Below are 22,523 nucleotides of genomic sequence, written 5' to 3'. Positions count from 1 at the left end.
CAAAGTATGATAGAAATATATTCATATCATATTTTATTACGTGTTAACGATTTAAGTTGTTAAGTTAGCAGTCCAACGTTAGTAGTCCACAATTAGTAGTCCACAGTTAGTAGTACATAAATAAATCAATATATGCATATTATCTTGAATCAATCCACGACCTAGTGTATACATGTCTCATACTCGATCACAACTCAAGGTATATATATTATTTTAGAATCAACCTCGACCCTTTATATGCTAACTTGAGCATTACCGCATATAGTGTCTTACGGTTATCCCAAAATAATATATATAGATGATGTCAATATGATGTGTAAAACATTGTATACGTGTCTATGGTCTATCAAATATTATATATATATATATATATATATATATATATATATATATATATATATATATATATATATATATATATATATATATATATATATATATATATATATATATATATATATATATATAGAATATAGGATAAGTTAGTTAGTATATGGTTAGTATAGATTTGTTATAAAATTTTCGTAGCTAAACTAGTAATTCTATCCAATTTTGTTTTACTCATAATTTCTTCGTTTCAAATCCGTTTTGAGTGAATCAAAAGGCTATGTTTTCGTATCGAACCATAATTTATTAATCTAAACAGAAAAAGTATAGGTTTATAGTCGAAAATATAGGTTACAATTCATTTTTGAAAGAGATAGTCATTTCCGTCGAAAGAACGACATCTTGATGACCATTTTGAAAAACATACTTCCACTTTGAGTTTAACCATGATTTTTGGATATAGTTTCATGTTCATAAGAAATATCATTTTTCCAGAAGAAAAAATTTTAAATCAAAGGTTATCATAGTTTTTAATTATCCAACCCAAAACAGCCCCCGATTTAACTACGACGGCGTATGTCCGGTTTTACGGTGTTCTTCGTGTTTTCAGGTTTTAAATCATTAAGTTAGCATATCATATAGATATGGAACATGTGTTTAGTTGATTTTAAAAGTTAAGTTGGAAGGATTAACTTTGTTTGCGAACAAGTTTAGAATTCACTAAACTATGTTCTAGTGATTACGAGTTATATTCTTCGAATAAGATAGTTATATATATATGAATCGAATGATGTTATGAACATCATTACTACCTCAAGTATAGTAGGTAAATCTACTGGAAATGATGAGAAAATAACTTGAGCTTTAAAGGATCTTTGATGGCTTGGAAGTTCTTGAAGTAGAATCATGACACGAAAACAAGTTCAAGTAAGTTTACTACTCGAATTAAGATAGTTATAGTTATAGAATTTGAATCAAAGTTTGAATATGAATATTACCTTGAATTAAAATGATAACCAATTGTAAATAACAAGGTTTTCTTGAACTTAGATGATTACTTGGAATGGATTAGAAAGCTTGGAAGTAGACTTGCAAACTTAAAAGTGTTCTTGATGTGTTCTTGAGTAGTTGTTTTGTAAGTTGATCTAAGTTAGGATTTTTGAACTAGATTGAGCTATATTTTGATGAAGATGATGAAGAACACTTAGAACAATGAGAGAGAACTTGAGAGAGAGTAGTTTGATGCATGAAAAATGTAAAATGAAAGTGTTATGGTTGGTGATCAAAAATGTAATTATGGGAGTACACATATAGTCTCCATTAGTTTGTATTTTTGCTAGATATTTCATGCTAGTTGCCAAATGATAGTTCTCACATGTCTTGATGACTCATTAAGGCTGCTAAGAGTTGGTCATTGAAGTGTATATACCAATAGTATATACAACTAGTAGCTGGGTATAATACGAGTACGAATATTGATTGAATACGTGTAGAATTGTTGATGAAAATGAATGAGAATGCAATTGTAACCAACTTTGATAAGTATGAGTGTTTTGATATGTGTCTTGAAGTCTTTCAAAAGTGTATTAATACATCTTAATATACTATATGTATATTGTGACGATCACTCTAAATCCATATGGACGAACACGTCATTCATCGATTTCATTGCGAGGTATTTGACCTCTATATGATACGTTTTGTAAACATTGCATTCTTTTGAAAAGGCTCACCATAAATGAATATTTAAATCAAAGTTTTTCGATATCTGATGATTTCTACATATAGACAATCTCCGTAAATAATAGTTTACAATAGTACTTCCGTTGACAATGCAGTCAAAATAAGATACATGGTGATGATTTGGTGAATGCAACGTTTCCTTAAAAAATATGCCATGTAAGACTCCATGCACATAGCTTGTCTAACATATAAGCAAACAGCGAAAGACTTCTAGGGAACCTGAGAATAAACATGCTAACAAGTGTCAACACAAAGGTTGTTGAGTTCATAGTTTTAATGTTTTGCATAATCTGTACATAAAGGTGGATCACAAGATTTCAGTTGTTTCATCCAGAAATGTTTATCAAAATATTCTACAAGATTGAGCACCCTGGTAACTAAACTTTAACTTATATATAATAAGTACCCCTTTTTTGACATACATGCAACCAACATGTACAATACACGCAATCCAACGTGTACTAAACTCAAATAGCATACGTCTGTTTTATAGTTCAGGCTAGGGTTTCTATACCTGGAACAGACGAGGATGTCAAGCCCTATGGATCCATATATAACTACTCGTGCCCACCAGTTCTTATAACCGGCAGTTACTAGTTACCAAAGCTAAGGGATTTTCGGTTCAAACTCGGTGTAGAATTTAGTATGTACTTGTATCCATTGCGTTTAAAATAAAGTGCATGTATTCTCAGCCCAAAAATATAGATTGCAAAAGCAATTAAAAAGGGAGCAAATGAAACTCACCTTAGCAGCATATAAAGTCGTTCACCAAAATGTGACCGAAACTCGGATTACCAAATAACCGTAGATCTCAACCTAGAGAACATATGTTGGTCACTAAATGTCTATCAAGCTAGGTCAGGTCATAGTGTATCACAATCCTAATGCTCGAGATCGACATACAAAAGTTATCCAAAGTCGTTTCAAAAAGTCAATTTTAACAATAGTTCAACAAAACGAGACGTACCTTATATAAGGATTCATTTACTCGGTTGGTAATATTCAAAAAACCAATTTATCAATCTTACAAACAAGTTATTTAAATATTAATTGCAGATTCAAAAGCAATTCTAATTAACATCAATCATAATTCAGTTGATCATATCTTTTGATTCGTTCAACGAAATTACGCGATTTCTAAATGAAAAGTTATTGATTTTTCGCCAGCTTTCCAAAAACATGTATATCATATACCTTTTACTAGTAATATATGTATTTAATTCGTGATTCATTATAAACTGTTTAACGACGAAATTTAGCATACAAGCATGCATAAATATATATACTCGAGTACTAGACATGGATACACAATTAATATATAAAAGATAAAATATGAATGCTCACGTATCAATATCGTGATTCAATATTGCAGGGAAGTACGTAGACGCAACAGAGATGATAAACACTAGGTTTGACTTGCCAATAATACCTACGTACATTACCAATAACCTCAATATCTATAACCCATAATTTCCTTAGCTCTATCCCGCTTGAAAACCCATTTTGAAAGTGACACGCTCATGACTTCGTCGTAGTATTTTATGTATAATAATACTACTAATAATAATACTAATAATAATAATAATATTAATCTTAATAATAATAATAATAATAATAATAATAATAATAATAATAATAATAATAATAATTAAATAAATAAATACAGAGTAAGATGGATGATATATGTGTGTGTGTGTGCCATTCAGTGAACGAGCTCGACTTTTATAGGCCTTTCCTGAAATTTTGCCTCATGCGATCGCATGGTTTCGAAGGCCTTTGGCCATGCAATCGCATGACCTCTCTTTACAGATCACATTATTTTGTTGTTTTGCTTGTCGACGTATTTAAATATAATATATATAATATATTTAATTTATATAATTAATTACATATTATATTATATTCACGTGCATAGTTGACTTGTAATTTTTGGTCCGTTGACTCGTACGTTGTCACTCGACTTATGTCCCGGTTCCGGTTTCTCGAATGCATTTTCATACGCTTAGAAAACTAGTACTTTTCGTTACGCGACGTGTACCTTTATCAAAAATTAAACTTAATCATTGATAAACTATGTCACTCGAAGTGTAGCTTCAATCAATTAAGTGTTTTGATTATTTGCTTCTATAAATCATCGTCTCGTAGTATATACATATACGTATATACATTTTCATTTTAAAAATTTTTTTACTGTAGCAAATAGTGATTTTCAAAAACACTGTAGCTTTTCGGGTACTGTAGAAATTCGAAAATACTCTAGCAAATTAGTGTTTTACTGGTTCATCTTAAACGTTTTAGTTAACTTATCTAAATATCAATCGAATCAATTCGAATGTTACTATCGTTTACTAAATAACTTGAAATTATATATATATATATATATATATATATATATATATATATATATATATATATATATATATATATATATATATATATATATATATATATATATATATATATATATATATATATATATATATGCACATTAAGTTATATATATATATTGTTCGTGAATCTTCGAGAACAGTCAAAGAATAATTGATTACATGAATATAGTTCCAAAACTTGAGACTCAACATTACAGACTTTGCTTATCGTGTCGAAAACATTAAATCATTTTAAAGATAAAGTTTAAATTTGGTCAGAAATTTCTGGGTCGTCACATATATGCATTTTAACTGAGTCGTTAAGTCATCGTTAGTCGTTACATGTAAGTGTTGTTTCGAAACCTTTAAGTTAACGATCTTGTTAAATGTAATTAATCCATTGTTATAATACTTAATGAGAAGTTAAATTGTTATGTTATCATGATAACATAGTGTGTTAATATATCTTAATATGATATATAAATAGTAAGACATTATTACAATGATAATCGTTACATATAGATATCGTTTTGAATTCCTTAAGTTAGTAGTCTTGTTTTATGTATATAGTTTGTTGTTAGCCTGTTAATATACATAATGAGATACTTAAATATCATTTCATCATGTTAAACATATCTATATGTCCATATATATATTATCATGTCATATACAAATTATAACGTTCGTGAATCATCGGACAAACTGGGTGGTCAAACGTTTACATAAAAACCATTTCAGTTAATCAAATCTTGACAATTTTGATTGCTTAACATGTTAGAAACATTTATTCATGTAAATATTAATCGCACATAATATATATAATCATGGAAAAGTTCGGGTCATTACACCATATAAAGACTATTTCAATCTGCAAACCTTTGACTTTTCAGCAGGAATATTTTGAATAGACTCCCCTTTTCCTGCATACCCAAGAGGCATTTTCATATATACTTCTTCAAGATCACCATGAAGAAAAGCATTTGAAACATCCATTTGAAAAATTTTCCAATCATACATAGTAGCAACAGCAAGGATAGATCTAACTGTAACCATTTTAGCTACAGGAGCAAAGGTTTCTGCGTAGTCAATACCATACCTTAGTCTATTACCATCAACCACAAGCCTTAGCCTTTTTTCTATCAATTGTACCATCAGCTTTAAGTTTTGTTTTGAATATCCAATGACACCCAATTGCTTTCTTATCAACAAGAAAATCTGTAATTTCCCAAGTACCATTTGAGTCAAGAGCAGATAATTCAGCATTCATAGCATCACACCATTCTGGATCTATTACAGCTTCTTTAAAAGAGCTAGGATCTTTACAAGCCAAGAGAGCAGTCATATATCTTTGAAATATAAGCTGGATGTATTGTGAAGGGACTTGATTAGCTCTTGGAACATGATCAAGAACAGTAGAAGAGCCAGGGATAATGTAATCTTTATACCAAATAGGTGGTGCAGATTGCCTGCTTGATCTTCTCAATGGTGCATCAGTAGAAGAAGTATCTTATGGAACAGCTTGAGATGAAATATGAATAAATTCATCATGTTGTTCTTCAATGTTTTGAGAATGTACCATAGCTTCACTATATAGAACTGGAGTATCATAATCAACCTTGGTTGATGGTAAAACAGTTGGTAGAGGTTTGAGTAATTGTTTTAAGTATTACCAGAATAGGGAAATATGTTCTCTTCAAAGGTAACATCTCTTGATACAAAAGCACATTTGGTTAGAAGGTTAAACAGAACATACCCTTTTTGATGAGAGGGATATCCAAGAAAAACACATGGAACACCTCTGGCACTAAATTTATCCATAATTTGATCAGGATTTGAAGCAAAAGCTAAACATCCAAAAACCCTTAGATTATCGTAAGATGGTGGATGTGAAAGCAAAACTTCATAAGGAGTTTTGTTGTTTAAAATAGATGATGGTAATCTGTTTATCAAGTACACAGTAGTACTAACACAATAACCCCAAAAACTAAGAGGTAAATGAGCTTGAAACCTCAATGCCCTAGCTATTTCAAGAATATGTCCGTGTTTCCTTTCAACTCTGCCATTTTGTTGAGGTCTATAAGCACAAGAAGTTTGTTGAACTATGCCTAGACTAGAGAGATATGCACCCAATTTTCCATGTATAAACTCAAGAGCATTATCAGATCTAACAACTTTCACTTGTTTATTAAACTGTTTCTCATTAAACTTGAGAAAGTGTTTAAACACTTCAAAACAACCATTTTTATGTTTTAACAAGTATATCCAAGTTGCTCTACTACAGTCATCAACAATTGTAAGAAAATATCTATACTTTCCTTGAGTGCAGACCTTATAAGGACCCTATATATCAATATGAACAAGTTCAAAAACAACTTTACTGTGTGATTCACTTATCTAATAAGGAAATTTTGTGAATTTAGCCATAGGACATGAACACAAACACCATCATTTTCGTGAATCAATTTAGTAGGAACAGCAGGTATATATTTCATCTTAGAATCACATACATGCCCTAGTCTATGATGCCAAAGACTATATGAAAGAACAAGTTTACTTGTGTTAGCACTGTACCCTCCTTTTATTGAAAACAAACAAGATTCTTTAAAGAAGCAGCAATTAAACTGACCAACTTTTTATCCACTTGATGAAGAGGAACATTCACTAAGTAGTAGATATCATCTTTTCTTTCACCCAGTCCTATTACCTTCACTGTTCTCAAGTCCTGTATCAAACAGAACAATGTATAGAAGATGACTATACAATTGCTGTCTTTAGTTAACTTTGAAACAGACAAAAGACATTTTGAAAGATGGTACTACATCTTTTAACTCCATTTGATTACTTAATTTCACTTGACCAATATGTGAAATCTCAAATGTATTACCATTAGGTAATCTTATGTATGGTTTGTAAACTAAAGACTTAGTCTTATCCACATTACTAATCAATGAAGTTATGTGATCTGTAGCTCCTGCATCAAGTACCCATTGACTTTCAGAAGTATTTTTAGATAAAATACCTGCAGCAAAATGATGTTCTAGCTCATCATCAGAACCACCAGAACCATTAGCTTCATTATGAGTCATCTGAGGTAAGCATTTCAAGAGTTGTTCAAACTACTCAGAGGTGAACACAACATTGTTACCATGTGCAGTAGCAGCAGTCTTCTTAGTAGCATTATAACTTGGCACATGAGTCTTTGCAGATTTTCCTTTTGACTGTTTAGTAGATAGTCTACTTTTGTAATGCCATGGTGGATAACCAATTTTCACCCAGCATTTATCAGGAGAATGCCCTTTGTTGCCACAGAGATTACAATTCTCACCATTGTTACCAGTACTTGACTTACTATACAAAGCAGTCATTTCATGACTTTGAACAGATGTAAACATCTCCCTTTGTGATTCTTCTTGTTGCAGCATTGAACAAGCAACTTCAACACTAGGAAGAGGACTCATAAGGAGCATTTGACTCCTCAATGCACTAAACTGTTCATCTAAGCCATTAAGAAACTGAAACAGGTGTTGTTCTTCCTTCTGTTGATTCAAGGCATTCATGAAATTCACAAATGAGTAACATTACCAACCCTAGGCAGATCACTCATTGAATCAATTTCTTCCAAATACATTTCATTTTAGTGTAGTGCTCACTAACAGATTGTCCATTTTGTTCACACGAATACGTTTCCTTATGTAACTTGTACTTTCTAGATCCATTACTCAAAGCAAAACGCTTTTCTAATTGCCTCCAAATAGCATATGCAGTATCAACAAACATGATTGATTTAACAATAGACTCAGAAACGGAACTCATGATCCAACTAATCACCATATTATTACATGTATCCTAGAGTTCAGCCTTATTTAGATCATCAACAGATTTAGCAACAGTACCTTTGACGAATCCAATCTTTATCTTTGTGGACAACACAATCTCCATCGATCTACGCCATGAACGGTAATTATGAGCTCCAGTTAGTTTCTCCTGAATGCACAGAGATCCAGGTCCATCTGACGGATGCAAATAGAGCGGATTTTGAAAAACTTGTTAAGGATCCATGAAAGAAATAGAGAATTATGCGGAAGCAAGCAAAATTGAAGAAAACGAATAAGCAATCGATCTCGGATTAAGCTTAATAGCTCTGATACCATGAAAAGCTTAACAAATTTAGATATAGAAACGATTGATTATTATTTCAATTGAATTGATTAACTACAAAGAAAGCCCTAACACCTATATATATCGCATATCGATCAACTGCTACTCTAACTACCTTAAACGAGCCCTAACAGAACGTAAAAGAAAAGAGATACAATACAAGTCCTCTAACTAACATAAATTACAATATGGACTCTGGACAATCCAAAGAACAACAAATGATAGAAATAGTCCCTGGACTTGATTTGAAGCAACATTGACCGTTGTTGACTGCATAAAAGGCATGACTAAAGGCATGACTAACTTCATTATTGTTTTATAAATATTTTGTGATGTGACCATCTGATTTTCTGATAATTCGCACTTTAAGTAAAAAAAAAAAAAAAAGAAAGGCTTTGTGCCGAAGGATCCATCAAGGTTTTACTACCTAGCATTTGCAAAAGTACAAAATTGCTTTAACCGTAGTTTAAAAGAGATATTCTTAAAAAAAAGTGACTATGTAAGAAGACCTTAACTGCATGTTAAGGCGTGGGTGTTGAACAATGAACCCCGTAAGTTATTATTCATTATAATATTTATAAAGTACAAATAAACCCTAACAACTAATTAAACCCTAATGGACTCAGGTCTACAAACGGACTTGTGCCTAACCTAATCCGTCTAACAAAAAAACCACCGATTGAGAAACCCACCGATTTATATAAATTGAACGACCATGAGAACTCATATCTGAAGGTTATGCCGTATAAAATCTTGATCGGAAATGGTCGGAGAAAATGGTGTTTAGATCAAAGTTTATTTTATTATTTTATGCTATGAACAACAATGTGTTACATGTACTCATAATTTCATCCCTTCCATGAAGTTCCACCCATGAAACCTTTCACACATCGCAGTGGGGGGTAAAGGGGAGGGGGTTTTACCGTCCATGCCCCGTATGAGATTGGTGCAGATATCTTCCTGGGCACGCAGTTGGAGGCGGGTATAACTGTGTAGGAGATGAACGCGTGGGTGATTAAGTCTCCCCTGTGTGATTCTAACAGCTTTCAAAAAAAAAAAATTTGAATTTGATTTTGTTAATGTTTAGATCTAATTTTGAATATGAAATTATAGAGTTCTTATTTTTAGATGATTTAGAATTGGGGAAGAAGATGATGTTTAAAATTGGGAAAGAAAGAAATTAAAATGATGAATACTAACAGTCGTTATATCAAGTGATTAACCGCGTCAAAAAATTAACGTTAATAACCTAATACATGTATAAATCATAGCTTATCTAAAAGTTTGATACATACAATATGAATTTAGTGAAATTTAACTATATTTTAAAACAATTTTTCCTAAAAAATTAATACATACAATAGGAATTTATTGAAATGAAGTTGTGATGTTGTTCGGTGGCCTGCCTCCTTTAGGGGAGGTCAGGTGTTCGACCTCCCTCAAGTAATCCCAATCGTTGTCCAGAAAAGAAAAAAAAAAGGAATTTATTGAAATGTAACTGTATTTTGAAACAATTTTTCATATGAGAGCATTCCTAATGGGGATGTGAATGTATTGCCAATCTCATGTCAATTTTATGCCAATCTCATGCACCTATTAAGAGTTTTTAGCCAATCTTTGTCAATTTTATGCTAGTCTTCCATTTAGCCAATTTTAAGCATTTTCCATCATTAACACTTTGCATAAATTTATTGTACATGTTGCATTCAAAGTTATACAATGTATTTATTAATTAGTTAAATAAGTGTGTAATTGTTGGGAGTAAAATGTGATGGGTTAGTGATGAAAAAGAAATGAGAAGTAAATGGTGATGTGTCGCTGATGTGGCAGTGTGCTAATGGCGTCATGGTTGATAATGCAATACTATAGTTTGAATAAATAAATGATCAAAATCCGTACGTGTAATTCTTTATTGAAATTTGGTGCGTGCTAGCTAGCACCGACTTTTTCTGCTTCATTTCATTTTATTTCTGCCATCTGCTCTCATTTTTCTGCAACTTTTTCACCCCTTCCTTTCACACCATGACGATGCTTCTTCATCATCATAGTAAGTTTACCCACTTCATCCTATTTTTCTACTTATATTTAATATTTATATTATATTATATATATATTTAATATTTATTATATCTTTATTCTTACTCAACAATACATATTTCAGCTTTATTAGGTACCTTTTTTTTTGCTTTGTGATGCTCTTACTGGCTATTTCCTGCTAGTATTATACTTCTATTTACTTTCACTACTTCATTTACCTTTTTTTTTTTTTTTTTTTTTAAGGCAAGGTTAGTTGTTAGTTGTTAGACTAACCTGGTCACTCTCAATCCATGAAACATGGATACCAATGAAGCAAGGCCTCATTGGCCACTACTTCATTTACTGACTTCAACTTATTTCAAGTTGTAATCTTTTGTAACCATCTTATGCTCTGAATATGTTTTGTTTTTCACTCTTCACTGTTTTGTCGTTTATTTATTTATTTATTTGTTAATAATATAAGATTTATAATTAATTAAAATTAACTTTTATCTGTAGTCATGTTTGTTTGTTGTAGGTACTAGGTATTGAGTGTAAGTTGAGAAACCTAATTTTTTTTTTTTTTTTTTTTTCAGTGGTGCGATGAAGACGATGTTTGGTAGTGGTGGCGACGTCTCTTAAGAAATCACCAGAATATTTGGCCAGTCTGTGAGAAGCAGGTGGAAGTTTTTTTTTTTTTTTTTTTTTTAAAATACGTTACAGCAAACGCTACATTATAGCAGTGATGTTGACTAGATGGCAGGTCCATATTGGATGGCATTTTACGGTAATTATTATATTCTAGATGGCAGGTCCCTATTGGATGGCATTTTACGGTAATTTTTTTTTGAGATACATGCACAGTAAGGTACTGGAATTGTTATTTTATAATTTATAATGAATGTTAGTATAATATTGTAAGTACAAGTACATATATGTGATAGAGACCCCCTAATTTTTAGGCATTTGTTGATTGTTCACATATATAAAGGGTGAATTCTTTGATATAAAAATTTATTTCATAATACAATTTTATTCTATTACTAATTTTTTAATTTTTTACTAGATTGAAGTTAGACTGATCTTGTGTTTTATTTTCTTGATTAATTGTGGCAGAGTGATTGTGATTTAACTTTAATTTATGAAGTTTGAAACAAATATAATAAGTAATGGAACACAAGTCATGGCCATGGAAGAAAAAATCTACCGAGAAATTGATGATTGCAGCTGATAAACTAAACAGAGTGAATGAAGATGAGGTAACTAATCAATTTTAGTAGGAGTCTTTTAAAGGTCAAACCTATGACTTTTGACTTCACCATTGAGTGTGGCTTTCCAAAATGTGTTATATGATGAATCTTCATTTCAAGATACTTTGCATGATCTGATATTCTGATTTGGATATTATTTACGTGGCGATTAAGTAAATTGGTGATGTGATAAAAGGAGGATTTATGTTAATTTTATGTTGTTAAAGACTTAAAGTGATTGCTCAAAATGTAACACATGTTTAGTTTCAGGCTAATTTGGCAGATAAAGTGGAACTGGAGAGGAAATTGAAACTTTCGGATGAAAAGCTTTTGGCTGCACTTGCTGAGATTAATACAAAGGACGAAATCGCAAAGAAGCAGACTAACATTGCACGAGAAGCCATTCATGGTGATTTACTACTTCATTTATTTTTATTTATTTTAATGTCTGTCCGTGTATGTGGTTACGGTTGTCTCTTTAGACTCACTAAATGAAAGAACAAAAAGAGAAGAATAGACAATTTTATGTGATTTAAGAGTAGTTGCAAAACTCGCTACTCGGAGAGTACGAGTACTTGGTCGGAACTTTTGAGAGAGTAATCGGCAACTCAGGGATTAATCAGATTAAAATTTAAATTTTATACATATATATTTCAAAATTATGTGTAAATATAGAAGAGAACCATAAACATAAACTATTACATAATTGTCTAGAAACATAAACATAAGGGGAGCCAATGTGCTCGTTCATAGGAGGGTTTCTTCGCTTACAAAAAAAAAAAAAAAAAAGAAAAAAAAATCAATCATTTGTTCAAAAATTTTAAAAAAGAGTTTAATTTCATATTAAAATTTTCACCAATTTTGACTTTGACCAATTTTGACCGACTAAATACAACTTGGACCAACAGATCCGATTTTGATCCACTTACCGACGTTGACGGATTAATTAAACGGATTGTGGAAAATCAAATCGGCCTGTTTTTAAAATGAGTAATAAGAGATTAATCGGGAGTAACCGGGGATTTTTACTGGAGTGATTTAAGAGAATGTCTGATATACAGGATGGGAGAAAGCTGAGGCCGAAGTTTTATCGTTGAAGCAAGAACTAGAGAAAGCAACACAGCAACGAGTTGCTGACGAGGAAAGATTACATGACGCTGACTCAGCATGGAAGGAGTGTATGCTCCAGTTGCGATTTGTTCGTGAAGAACAAGACAAAAAGATTCAAGATGCCATTAACAATACATCAAAAGAATACGAAAAACGAATAGTTATGTTCGAGGAGAATCTAGCTGAATCCAATACCGTACTTTCGAAACTCAGTTTCGAGAACACTCAACTGAGCACAACTCTTTCCATTAAAGAAAAAATGATAGATGAATTACGTTCGGTTAACGCTCGGTTAGATAATCATCTCAGCGTTGTCGTAAGTCAGCTCGAGTCAACGCAAAGAGAAAACGCTTCATTAAGTTATGAAGTCCGGGTGTTAGGAAAGGAACTCGAGATTAGAAACGACGAGCGCGAGTTTAATAGACGAACGTCTGACGTGGCACACAAGCAGTATTTAGGAAGTGTGAAAAAAATAGCAAAGTTGGAGACCGAAGCACAAAGACTACGACTACTTGTTCAAAAACGCTTACCTGGCACTGCTGACGTGGCGAAGATGAAGAACGCGGATGAAGTTAATAGAAGAAGGTCAAACCCTTTTCCGATGGTGTCAACGGATTACATACTCGATGATGCTTCTAGTAAAAAGATCGCGTTTTTGACCGAGCAATTATGTGCATTTGAAGAAGAGAATAAGCTCCTCAAGGAATTTCTGAATCAAAAGTCAAAAAGTCAACTGTCTGAAATGGGTAGTGACGAAAAGGTCAGTGTTGCTGAATCGTGGGCCCCGTCTTATTATACGGTTGGAGCTTCGGATATAGGTTTAATGGACGATTTCGTTGAAATGGAAAAATTGGCGTTAGTTTCAGTCGATAAATCATCTGAAAGTCATACACGTTGGCTTGATAATATATCGAAAATGGTTAACGAACGTGCGAAAGAAATGAAACGAAGCTCGATTGACGTGTTAGATGATATAAAAGTCGGTTTGGTTGGAAAAAATGACGGTAATTTTAACGAAACGGTTGACGAAACGGACCGGAACGGTAACGTTTTTGACGAAAGTATGAGAAATTCGATACGGAAACTTGTTGAAGTAATTGAAGGAATAAAATTGTCGGAAAAGGATGATGTCATATCTACGGGGTACACTGTTCATGTCTTTCAATGGAAAACAACCGAGCTTCGGGGTATTATGGAGGAATTTGTTAAAATGTGTAATAAGTTGGAAAACGGGAAGGTTGACTTTGACAAATTTGTCAAAGAGTTGACTTTTGCTTTGGAATGGATACTCAACCATTGTTTTTCTCTTCAAGATGTGTCGAGCATGAACGATGAATTCAAGAAGCGTTTTGAGTTGGACGAAACGCGCAGTGAGAGTGAGACGGAAGGAGGAAATATCGGACAGTTGTCGGAAGTCAACAAGTTGACTTTTCCGAAAGATCAGTTGCCGGGTTGGCCTATGGCGTCTTTGGGTAACGTAAGAAATAAAGTTATACAGGTGGAAGAGATGCGTCCGAATGTAAAGGAGGAAATTAGAAAACTGAAAGATGACATGGCGAATCTTGAATCTGCAAATAAGGATTTGGTATTTAAACTCCAATCAGAGAGCGCCAAGTGTGCATCTTTAGTTAATCAACTTCAAGAATCAGATAAATATCCCATTAAGACCATTGATGAACACAGTGAAGTTGATCAAGAATCTATATCTATCAAAGAACAAAAAAGGTGATTTTTTTCACTATGATTCACAAGAAAGTTTACTGTATATATTCATTTCATTATATGCATAATTGTTCTAACTAGTCCTAACTTTTTTTTTTTTTTTTTTTTGCAGCATAATAGAACGTGAAGCGAAAAGTTGTGAATTGGACCATGATGGGACGACTGTTCCAAGTGTAAGTCGAACTGACCGTTGAATTTAAGATTAATGACTAATGTTACAAGATCTAATCGTACTTCGATTATGCAGGATCATGAAATAACAGCAGCTTCAAATAAATTAGCTGAATGTCAAGAAACCATTTTAAACCTTGGGAAGCAGTTAAAGGCAATGGCATCTTTACCCATTGATGCATCTACATTTGATATTTCTGAAATTACTAATTCGCCCTTGCCCGATGAAAATGATAACAAGATCTCTCTACTTGACAAGATGAATACGGAGGATCCAACCGGAGCTCCACGGGGTCAAAAATCCAAAGGGGTTTCTCGTAATTTAACATCGCCGGCTATTTTGGATGGTAATTCGTATCCCGTGGCGGCTTTGATGTCGCCGCGAATGTTTGTGAGTGTTGAAGGAGTGAAAGATGAAAAGGATGAAGAAGCTTTGGTTAACTTTTTGTCGGTTGTATCAGACAAGAAGAGGAGTAATGGTGGTGGGGTTTTGAGAAGATTGTTTTGGAGAAAGAAAAAAGGTAATGATAGGTGAAGATTGTTGTGTCTGGTTGTGAGCTTTTGGTTTTTTGGTTTTTGATGTGGAAATAAAATAATGTTATGGTTGAAAAAATAATTGTTTTGTTGTAGTAATGTAAATTTATGAGGACTCTTAACCATTTAAACAAATGGGGTGCTTGTTTTTTTTGGATCATTGTGTATATAATCTTCAATTAATTTGGCAAGATAAATTCTAATTACCTACCAAAGATGATTTTTGGAAGATGGTGTTTTGGCTTGCCCTTGCTACGGCAAAAAATACGAATTTTTTTTTTTAAAGGCGTGAAAATTCACAGGCGAACATAAGGTGCCTTTCGAATGTATTGGGGTAACAAAGAATAATTTTCAAAAGAAGATGAACGTTCAAGGGGACCTTCTTTCTGTCAAGATGTACATGACGAGGTTGTCTTCGGTTCTTGGAGAAATGGTGTGGGTGTTGATGCTACTGAGGGTAGTTCTTTGATGGATACGGGGACACGTATTGGGCTAAATCACGGGATGATTAAGGAGGTTCAAGGCTCTGGGGTTGAAGCTACAAGACCCAACAAAACGGTTACTTTTAGACACGTCGAGTGTAAGTTCGGTAAGCCGGAGTCTCGTCTCAAGAAGAAGGTTAACTAATCGGTATGATAGTGTGCTTTGTTTGTGTTTGTATTTGGAATGTGGATTGTGGTTTGGTGTATGTTAGTTTGGATCTTGCTAGTTACTTTAGTTTGCTAGCTTTATAACGTTTATGCTAGTTTGGTTTCATTGTTGTTAGTTTGGTTAGGTTTCGTTTGGTGCTGGCTTCGGTTAGTTTTCTTTGGGCAAGGCGTTTGCCCAACTCGGTTTTTTGTATCTTATTTCTTGCAAGGTGCTTTCACTTTTTGTGAAAGACCTAAGTTCTATAGAAGTTTATTGTTTTCTAAAAAAAAAAAAAAAAAAAAAAAAAAAAAAAAAAAAACTACCAAAGATGATAATTTAGAGAAACCTGAACACAAACGAAAACAAAACATTTTCATAAGAAACAAAGTTTAAATGGTGAAGGACCAGAACATTCAATAGCCATTTCTTTCTATAAGCTCAACATAACTTATGTCAATTAAACGTTATAAAAACTATGTTAAAAGGTCTATACATGAATTAACTTGACTGGTGGGCTATACTAATTAACAGAGCATTTAAGCAAACATACACCTAAACGAAGCATTTGCAAACAGATGAGTACCTTTCTGTCCACAAGCAAAATTTAATGCATACATTTTGTCAACAATGGCGAACAAGCTCTTCTGCAATTACATTTCTAGCCTCGGTACATAGTATATCGGGATTATCGCCTTTAATCGGCTTGTGAATGACAACTTTGACATTTCCAGTATTTAATAAACCTTCCATACCAACAGGCATAATTTGACCTGTTCCCATAAGAGTGATTGGAACCACCGGTACTCCTGTTTTGGCAGCAATACTGAATGCACCTTTCTATAAACAAATAAAAACATACATTTAATTCATTTCTCATATAGATTGTTAGACATACAACCATGGTTGCAAAAATCGCTACTCGGGATTTTTGTGGGAGTAATCTGCAACTCGGGGAGGAGTAATCGGGTGAACTATTTATATATTTACATACAGGGGCGGAAATATGAGGGGGCAGGGTGGGGCGCCCGCGCCCGGTGGATTTGTAAATTTCAGTGTAAAATTTTTAGATTTTTCGATTTTGCCCCAGTGGATTTTTTTGGTCCAAAAGTCTCCATATTTTGCCCCCAAAGCCTCCGTTTTTGCCCAAAAACCTCCTTATATTGCCCAAAAAACTTCATATTTTGTACAGAAACCTCAATATTTTGCCCAAAATATTATAACGCCTTTTAAAAAAATTTGCCCCCGGTGAAAAAAATTCCTGCTTCCGCCACTGTTTATATAATAAATTTCAAAATGTATGCATAAATATGCACGAAATCTAAAGGTTACTATAATTTTCTAGAGCATAACTTAATCTTCATTTGTTCAAAAACTCTAAATATCTAATTTAATTTAAATTTCATATTAAAATGTTGAACAATATTGAATTTGGCCGTCATTGACTGACTAAATCCGACTTTGAACAACTAAATTCGATTTTGACCCAATGACCTACGTTGACCGATTAATTACTTGGATTTTCCGAAATTCGGATCGACTGGTTCTTAAAAAAGAGTAATCGGCATTAACTGGGGGAGTTTTACAGCACCGCATACAAGAAACGAATTCTCACCTTAAAAATACCTAAACTTCCATCCTTACTTCGTGTACCCTCTGGAAAAAAGAAAACAGATCCACCATTCTTCACAAGTTCCATGCATCGCTTTAAAGTTTGCTATGTTAACCAAAATACAACAAAAATAGAATTCAGCAGTTAAAAAACAGATGTTGATTAGAATATATTACCCAGAAAAAGGAAGAAAAAAAAAATCACCAGTTGGCTCTTTCGGTCCATACGCTTCAGAGGAATAGTGCCCAATAAAAACATGGCCCACCCAATAACCGGGTAGAGGAAAATTGCAGTCTTGCTAACAAACTTGAAGTTTCTTCCTAAAGTTAGAAGGGTATATATGTCTAAAAAACTTTGGTGGTTAGACACATAGACAGCTGGCGAATTTTTTGGAGGCAAATTTTCAGAACCCTGAATCGTTAGCCTAAAAAACGGAGCAATTGTCATAGATGCCCAAATTTTCGCAATGAAATTCTGAAAATTTCTTTGATATCGATCAAATAAAAGTACAAACGGATGTCCCACTACCATGGCCACAAATAAAAAAATGGCAATGAAGGATGTAACACTGTAAAAGCAAATTCCCCTGATTTTTGAGCTCAATTGGATATCTGCAGTTGAATAATATAATTATAATCGATAATTATATAAATTATAAATTATAGTTATTTAATATTTAAATAAAAATAAATGAAAATGGGTAGGTCTTTTTAACCTGATAACTGATAGTGCGCTCCAGGTGAGCTGGTACCAGCAATTTCACTTCTAACAATAACAGATCGGTAACTTTTATTATGGCTAGGCCATTTATGATGATCAATGAACGCCTTTTGTGGCTGATAAAAACATTGAGATAAACAGGGGTATCTTCTACTAGAGAACATAGTGTATTTTTGGATGCTATCTGCATAAGACATCAAGAGGAAACTAATAATATACTGTAGTTTTTACTAAACTTTATTAGTGCTTAAAAGAAGATTGGATTACTATACACTTACTATGTTCTGTTTTCTTCTTAAGTGGATCTTTATATGGAGCACAATAAAGTCCCTTAAGAGCAAAAAGCAACCAGAATGAAATGTCAGTTTCATACTTAGAGTTAAATGTGTTACAAGGTAAACGATAGATAACATATTCCACAATCAATATAAATGATCGGTGATTACGATTTGACGCTGATAAAATGCGCACAAGGTACCGTAAACCCTAAAAATCCACCGCATACATTTCATCTTCCCTTGAAATAAAGATCATATAGAGGTAGTTTTAGACTTACACTTACCAAGTGAACATAGGATGATGAGTAAGCCATTGGTTCCTTACAACCTGGCCAATTGATAAAATATATGGTGTCATCGACGGAGAATAAAACTACAGATCCTTTGATATATTTTTCAGCACAAAAAACATGTCAGATTATCATAGAGTGACGTTATAAAATATCATTCAAATTTTTAGATACTAAACATTTAACGGGGGGTCAATCATATGTTTATGCAGTTAGATGTTGAGTATCCGGAAAAAACTATAAATAAGAAGTAATTAACCCTGAATAACATTTGTAATTTCAAGAAAATGGCTAAGATCTTGAATCGGAATATTAGACAAGTGCACTAATAATGTAATGCAACAAGTAAGACTGAAATTAGTTTGCTTATACGATTTCAGCCGATAATGCTCGATAAAGCATTGCTTCATTGTGAATTCAAGTAATATACGTTGAGGGCGAATGAGAAACGAAATATAATTTTTCTTCTACACGAGAAATTGCACATCATACTATCATAGGCAAATGAAAAAGGTTGAAACAAGTTGTTTAAAGTAAAAAAAAAAAAAACAAAAAAAAAAAATTATGAACAAATAAACTAGTAATTAGCATATAATGTTCAGCAGATGCACAAACATATATCAAATTAAGTGAATGCCAAGTATATAGGGCCCTTAAGCATATGGCTTGTTTATCAACCCTAAAATGTTACTTTTGTTAGACATGATCTTTATTTAACCTGTTTATGTTAAACATGTAACCAAAAATTTAAATTTAAATATCTAACAATTATTATTTGCTTAAATGTAGGTATTTAACCACTTTGGTTGAATGCAATTTAAACTTGATAATATATAGACAATAATAAAACCTAAAAAATTAACCAAATAATGAAATCTTCAATTTCTTAGTTTCTTCCACCATTTATGATTAATAATATTTAGGAATAACAAACCGTAAACAAACAATAAGCACTGCAATAACTAATTATACTTTTTGAGTATACATATATATGACTTTTACTCTTTTAGGGTTCTAATTAACAGGGAGATCAATAAACAAGAAACTTAATTGAGGTTCAGAGATTTTATAATTTAAAATAAAATAAAATAAAATGTTAGAAGGGATGATACTTGCTTAAATTTCGCCGGAGCCGGTGGTAAAAGTCGGCCGTCGGAGGTACAGATGTGACTGGAGAAAGGGTGCCACGTAGGTATATTTCGCGGGTTGAAGAAATGAAGGGGATGCACACTAGTAGTGACGGAATATCAAAAAGGTTATCGAGTAGAAGGCATTATTATAACATATTCAATGATGATATTTACTGACATTTACGATGTTACTTTTTTAATAATTTTTTCAATGCTTAATTATAATAAGTCCGGACCGGCCCGCGCGTTGCGGCGGGGGCTTTCGACCCGCGTATTCATATTTAACGCAGCGTTGTGTATTTACAGAGGGGAACACGGAATATGTGTTAAGCGCCGTTTTAGGTGCCGTTGTGTTAAGCGTTTTTTAAAAAATACCGGTTTCGAACGTAATTAGTTTTATTTTTTTCAATAAATTTTTTCGAGTGTAACGGTGCTGTCGGAAAAATTTAATCGCGGCGAGCAGAAAGATACGGATTGTCGTTGTGTTTAGCGTTTTTTTAAAAATGTCTGTTTTGAACGTGGTTAGTTTCGTTTTGTTCATAAAATTATTTCGAGTCTGACGCTGCCGTCGAAAAAATTTAACTCGTGGCGAGCGGAAAGATACAGGTTGTCGTTGTGTTTAGGATTTTTTTAAAAAAATTGTCCGTTTCGCGTATAGTTAGTCCCGCTGGGTTCGTAAGATTTTTCGTAATTGAAAGGTGGTCTCGAAAAAATTTAACTCGAAATTTTTTTTTAAGAAAATTATATATTTACACTTTTAACCCCTAAGAAAGTGTAAAGTTGAGGGGTCTTTGTGTAAATATAGGCGAAGTTGAGAGACCGGGTGTAATGTGAACGCAAACTCAAAACTACAATCTAATTTAACTAAAACTACAAGAAATCCCACCACATTTAGTATATAAGGGTTAAGGGTTATGTAACGACCCAAACCAATAAACAACCGATTACGCGAAACAAATTTTTTTTTTTTTTAACATGAGAGTGCGCCACGCGCACAGGCCCAAATCAGTTCTGTCCGGTTTTGTCCATTTTCAAATAAAGATCTCCCACTTCCCGACATATTTAGACGAAACGCTTTTCACAACATGTTATAATGGTTAAAACTCACACGATTCATTAATAAAATGAGTTTTACAAAACGGGGCCCACATCGGCCGTTTTACGAGTTTCATTCAAGCATACAAGTTCGACCATAAGAGTTTAAATTCCAAACGACACTATGAGCATGGTGTTTGGGGGTTAAACTACCCAAATCTCGGTCAAACTCCAAAAGCTATAACATCCAAAAGCGTCCCCTACAATCCAAGCGGGATCTCTAATCCATATGAATGCCCTTACCCTTGTCTCCGCCGGAGCCTATAAAAAGATAAACAACGAGAGGGTAAGCAAAGCTTAGTGAGTGAAACAATTATACATACACGTATATAACCCATCTATTTGCATTAGCACCCACCAAATACCTCATACGAAAATATAACTCAAATAGCATGCCGTCTTACTCATAATGCTAACAACTCGTACACTATCACAACATCACATTAGCATATACTCAACACAATATATATATATATATATATATATATATATATATATATATATATATATATATATATATATATATATATATATATATATATATATATATATATATATATATATATATATATATAGCATGCTAAACAATATCCATCAACATAATATGGTTAACCATAACGTTATGGTGCTACCGGCACGTGGTTCACACCATACGCATTTGAGTCTCACTCTTTTATAGTGCTACCGGCTCGTGGTTCACACTTTGGCGCTACCGGCACGTGGTTCACGCCTCATTTTTTAGTGCTACCGGCACGTGGTTCACACTTGATGCTACCGGCACGTGGTTCACATCCAAATTTTATAGTGCTACCGGCACGTGGTTCACACTTGATGCTACCGGCACGTGGTTCACATCATAATACTCGTCACATACATGTTATGGTACTACCGGCACGTGGTTCATACCATAACATTCACAAATAAACACGCCATATACATGTACGCATAATTATTCCACTCACCTTAAAGATTTGGTGATGGTTTTATCCTTCCGCAAGCTTCAAAGCCAAGTACCTAATGCAATAAGTACTCGATCAACAAACAAACTTGTTGGACTAAATACCAACACTTCACTCATGTGCATATAAACCGCCCCTTATGAAAGGACCCTGCATTAAATGCTCCATTTTCACCAAAACCGCCCCTTATGAAAGGACCCTGCATTAAATGCTCCATTTTCACCAAAACCGCCCCTTATGAAAGGACCCGTCCTAATCCATCCGGACAAAGTCCACATCGATTACAAACGATTCACAATAGTTGGTTACATCGCGAGGTACTTGACCTCTATATGATACATTTTACAAACATTGCATTCGTTTTGAAAAGACAACTTCCTTACATCAAAAATTGATGATATGCATACCATTT

General features: G+C 33.3%; 3 protein-coding genes across 6 annotated transcripts; 1 reads left to right on the top strand and 2 right to left on the bottom strand.

The window, feature by feature from the left end:
• Window positions 1-7,555: 7,555 nt before the first annotated feature.
• Window positions 7,556-8,270, bottom strand: LOC139863711 (uncharacterized). The gene is made up of 2 exons (XM_071852316.1): window positions 8,094-8,270; window positions 7,556-7,975 (listed from the first exon to the last, which is right to left on the bottom strand). The coding sequence occupies exons 1-2, from the start codon at window positions 8,268-8,270 to the stop codon at window positions 7,556-7,558; spliced, it is 597 nt and encodes a 198-aa protein (XP_071708417.1).
• Window positions 8,271-10,553: 2,283 nt separating this feature from the next.
• Window positions 10,554-15,579, top strand: LOC139862043 (filament-like plant protein 7). 4 transcript variants are annotated; one of them, XM_071850590.1, is made up of 6 exons: window positions 10,554-10,644; window positions 11,730-11,872; window positions 12,134-12,272; window positions 12,925-14,698; window positions 14,808-14,868; window positions 14,943-15,579. In XM_071850590.1, exons 2-6 carry the CDS (start codon window positions 11,783-11,785, stop codon window positions 15,399-15,401), a joined length of 2,523 nt encoding a protein of 840 aa, XP_071706691.1. In that variant the 5' UTR covers window positions 10,554-10,644; window positions 11,730-11,782; the 3' UTR covers window positions 15,402-15,579. The 4 variants fall into 4 exon arrangements, with proteins under 4 accessions (XP_071706691.1, XP_071706688.1, XP_071706692.1 ...); XM_071850587.1 differs by having other exon boundaries at window positions 12,128-12,272; XM_071850588.1 differs by lacking the exon at window positions 10,554-10,644 and adding an exon at window positions 10,963-10,999 and having other exon boundaries at window positions 12,128-12,272.
• An 852-nt stretch (window positions 15,580-16,431) lies between these two features.
• On the bottom strand, window positions 16,432-20,176 carry LOC139862616 (1-acyl-sn-glycerol-3-phosphate acyltransferase BAT2, chloroplastic). The gene is made up of 7 exons (XM_071851230.1): window positions 20,044-20,176; window positions 18,922-18,965; window positions 18,638-18,689; window positions 18,355-18,543; window positions 17,844-18,250; window positions 17,643-17,744; window positions 16,432-16,867 (listed from the first exon to the last, which is right to left on the bottom strand). Exons 2-7 carry the CDS (start codon window positions 18,949-18,951, stop codon window positions 16,652-16,654), a joined length of 996 nt encoding a protein of 331 aa, XP_071707331.1. The 5' UTR covers window positions 18,952-18,965; window positions 20,044-20,176; the 3' UTR covers window positions 16,432-16,651.
• Between the last annotated feature and the right edge of the window lie 2,347 nt (window positions 20,177-22,523).

The sequence above is a fragment of the Rutidosis leptorrhynchoides genome, chromosome 8 (genome assembly GCF_046630445.1).
Source record: "Rutidosis leptorrhynchoides isolate AG116_Rl617_1_P2 chromosome 8, CSIRO_AGI_Rlap_v1, whole genome shotgun sequence".
Taxonomy (NCBI): Eukaryota; Viridiplantae; Streptophyta; class Magnoliopsida; order Asterales; family Asteraceae; genus Rutidosis; species Rutidosis leptorrhynchoides.
Note: the sequence above shows the minus strand (reverse complement) of the source record. Positions and strands in the feature narration are given on the sequence as shown.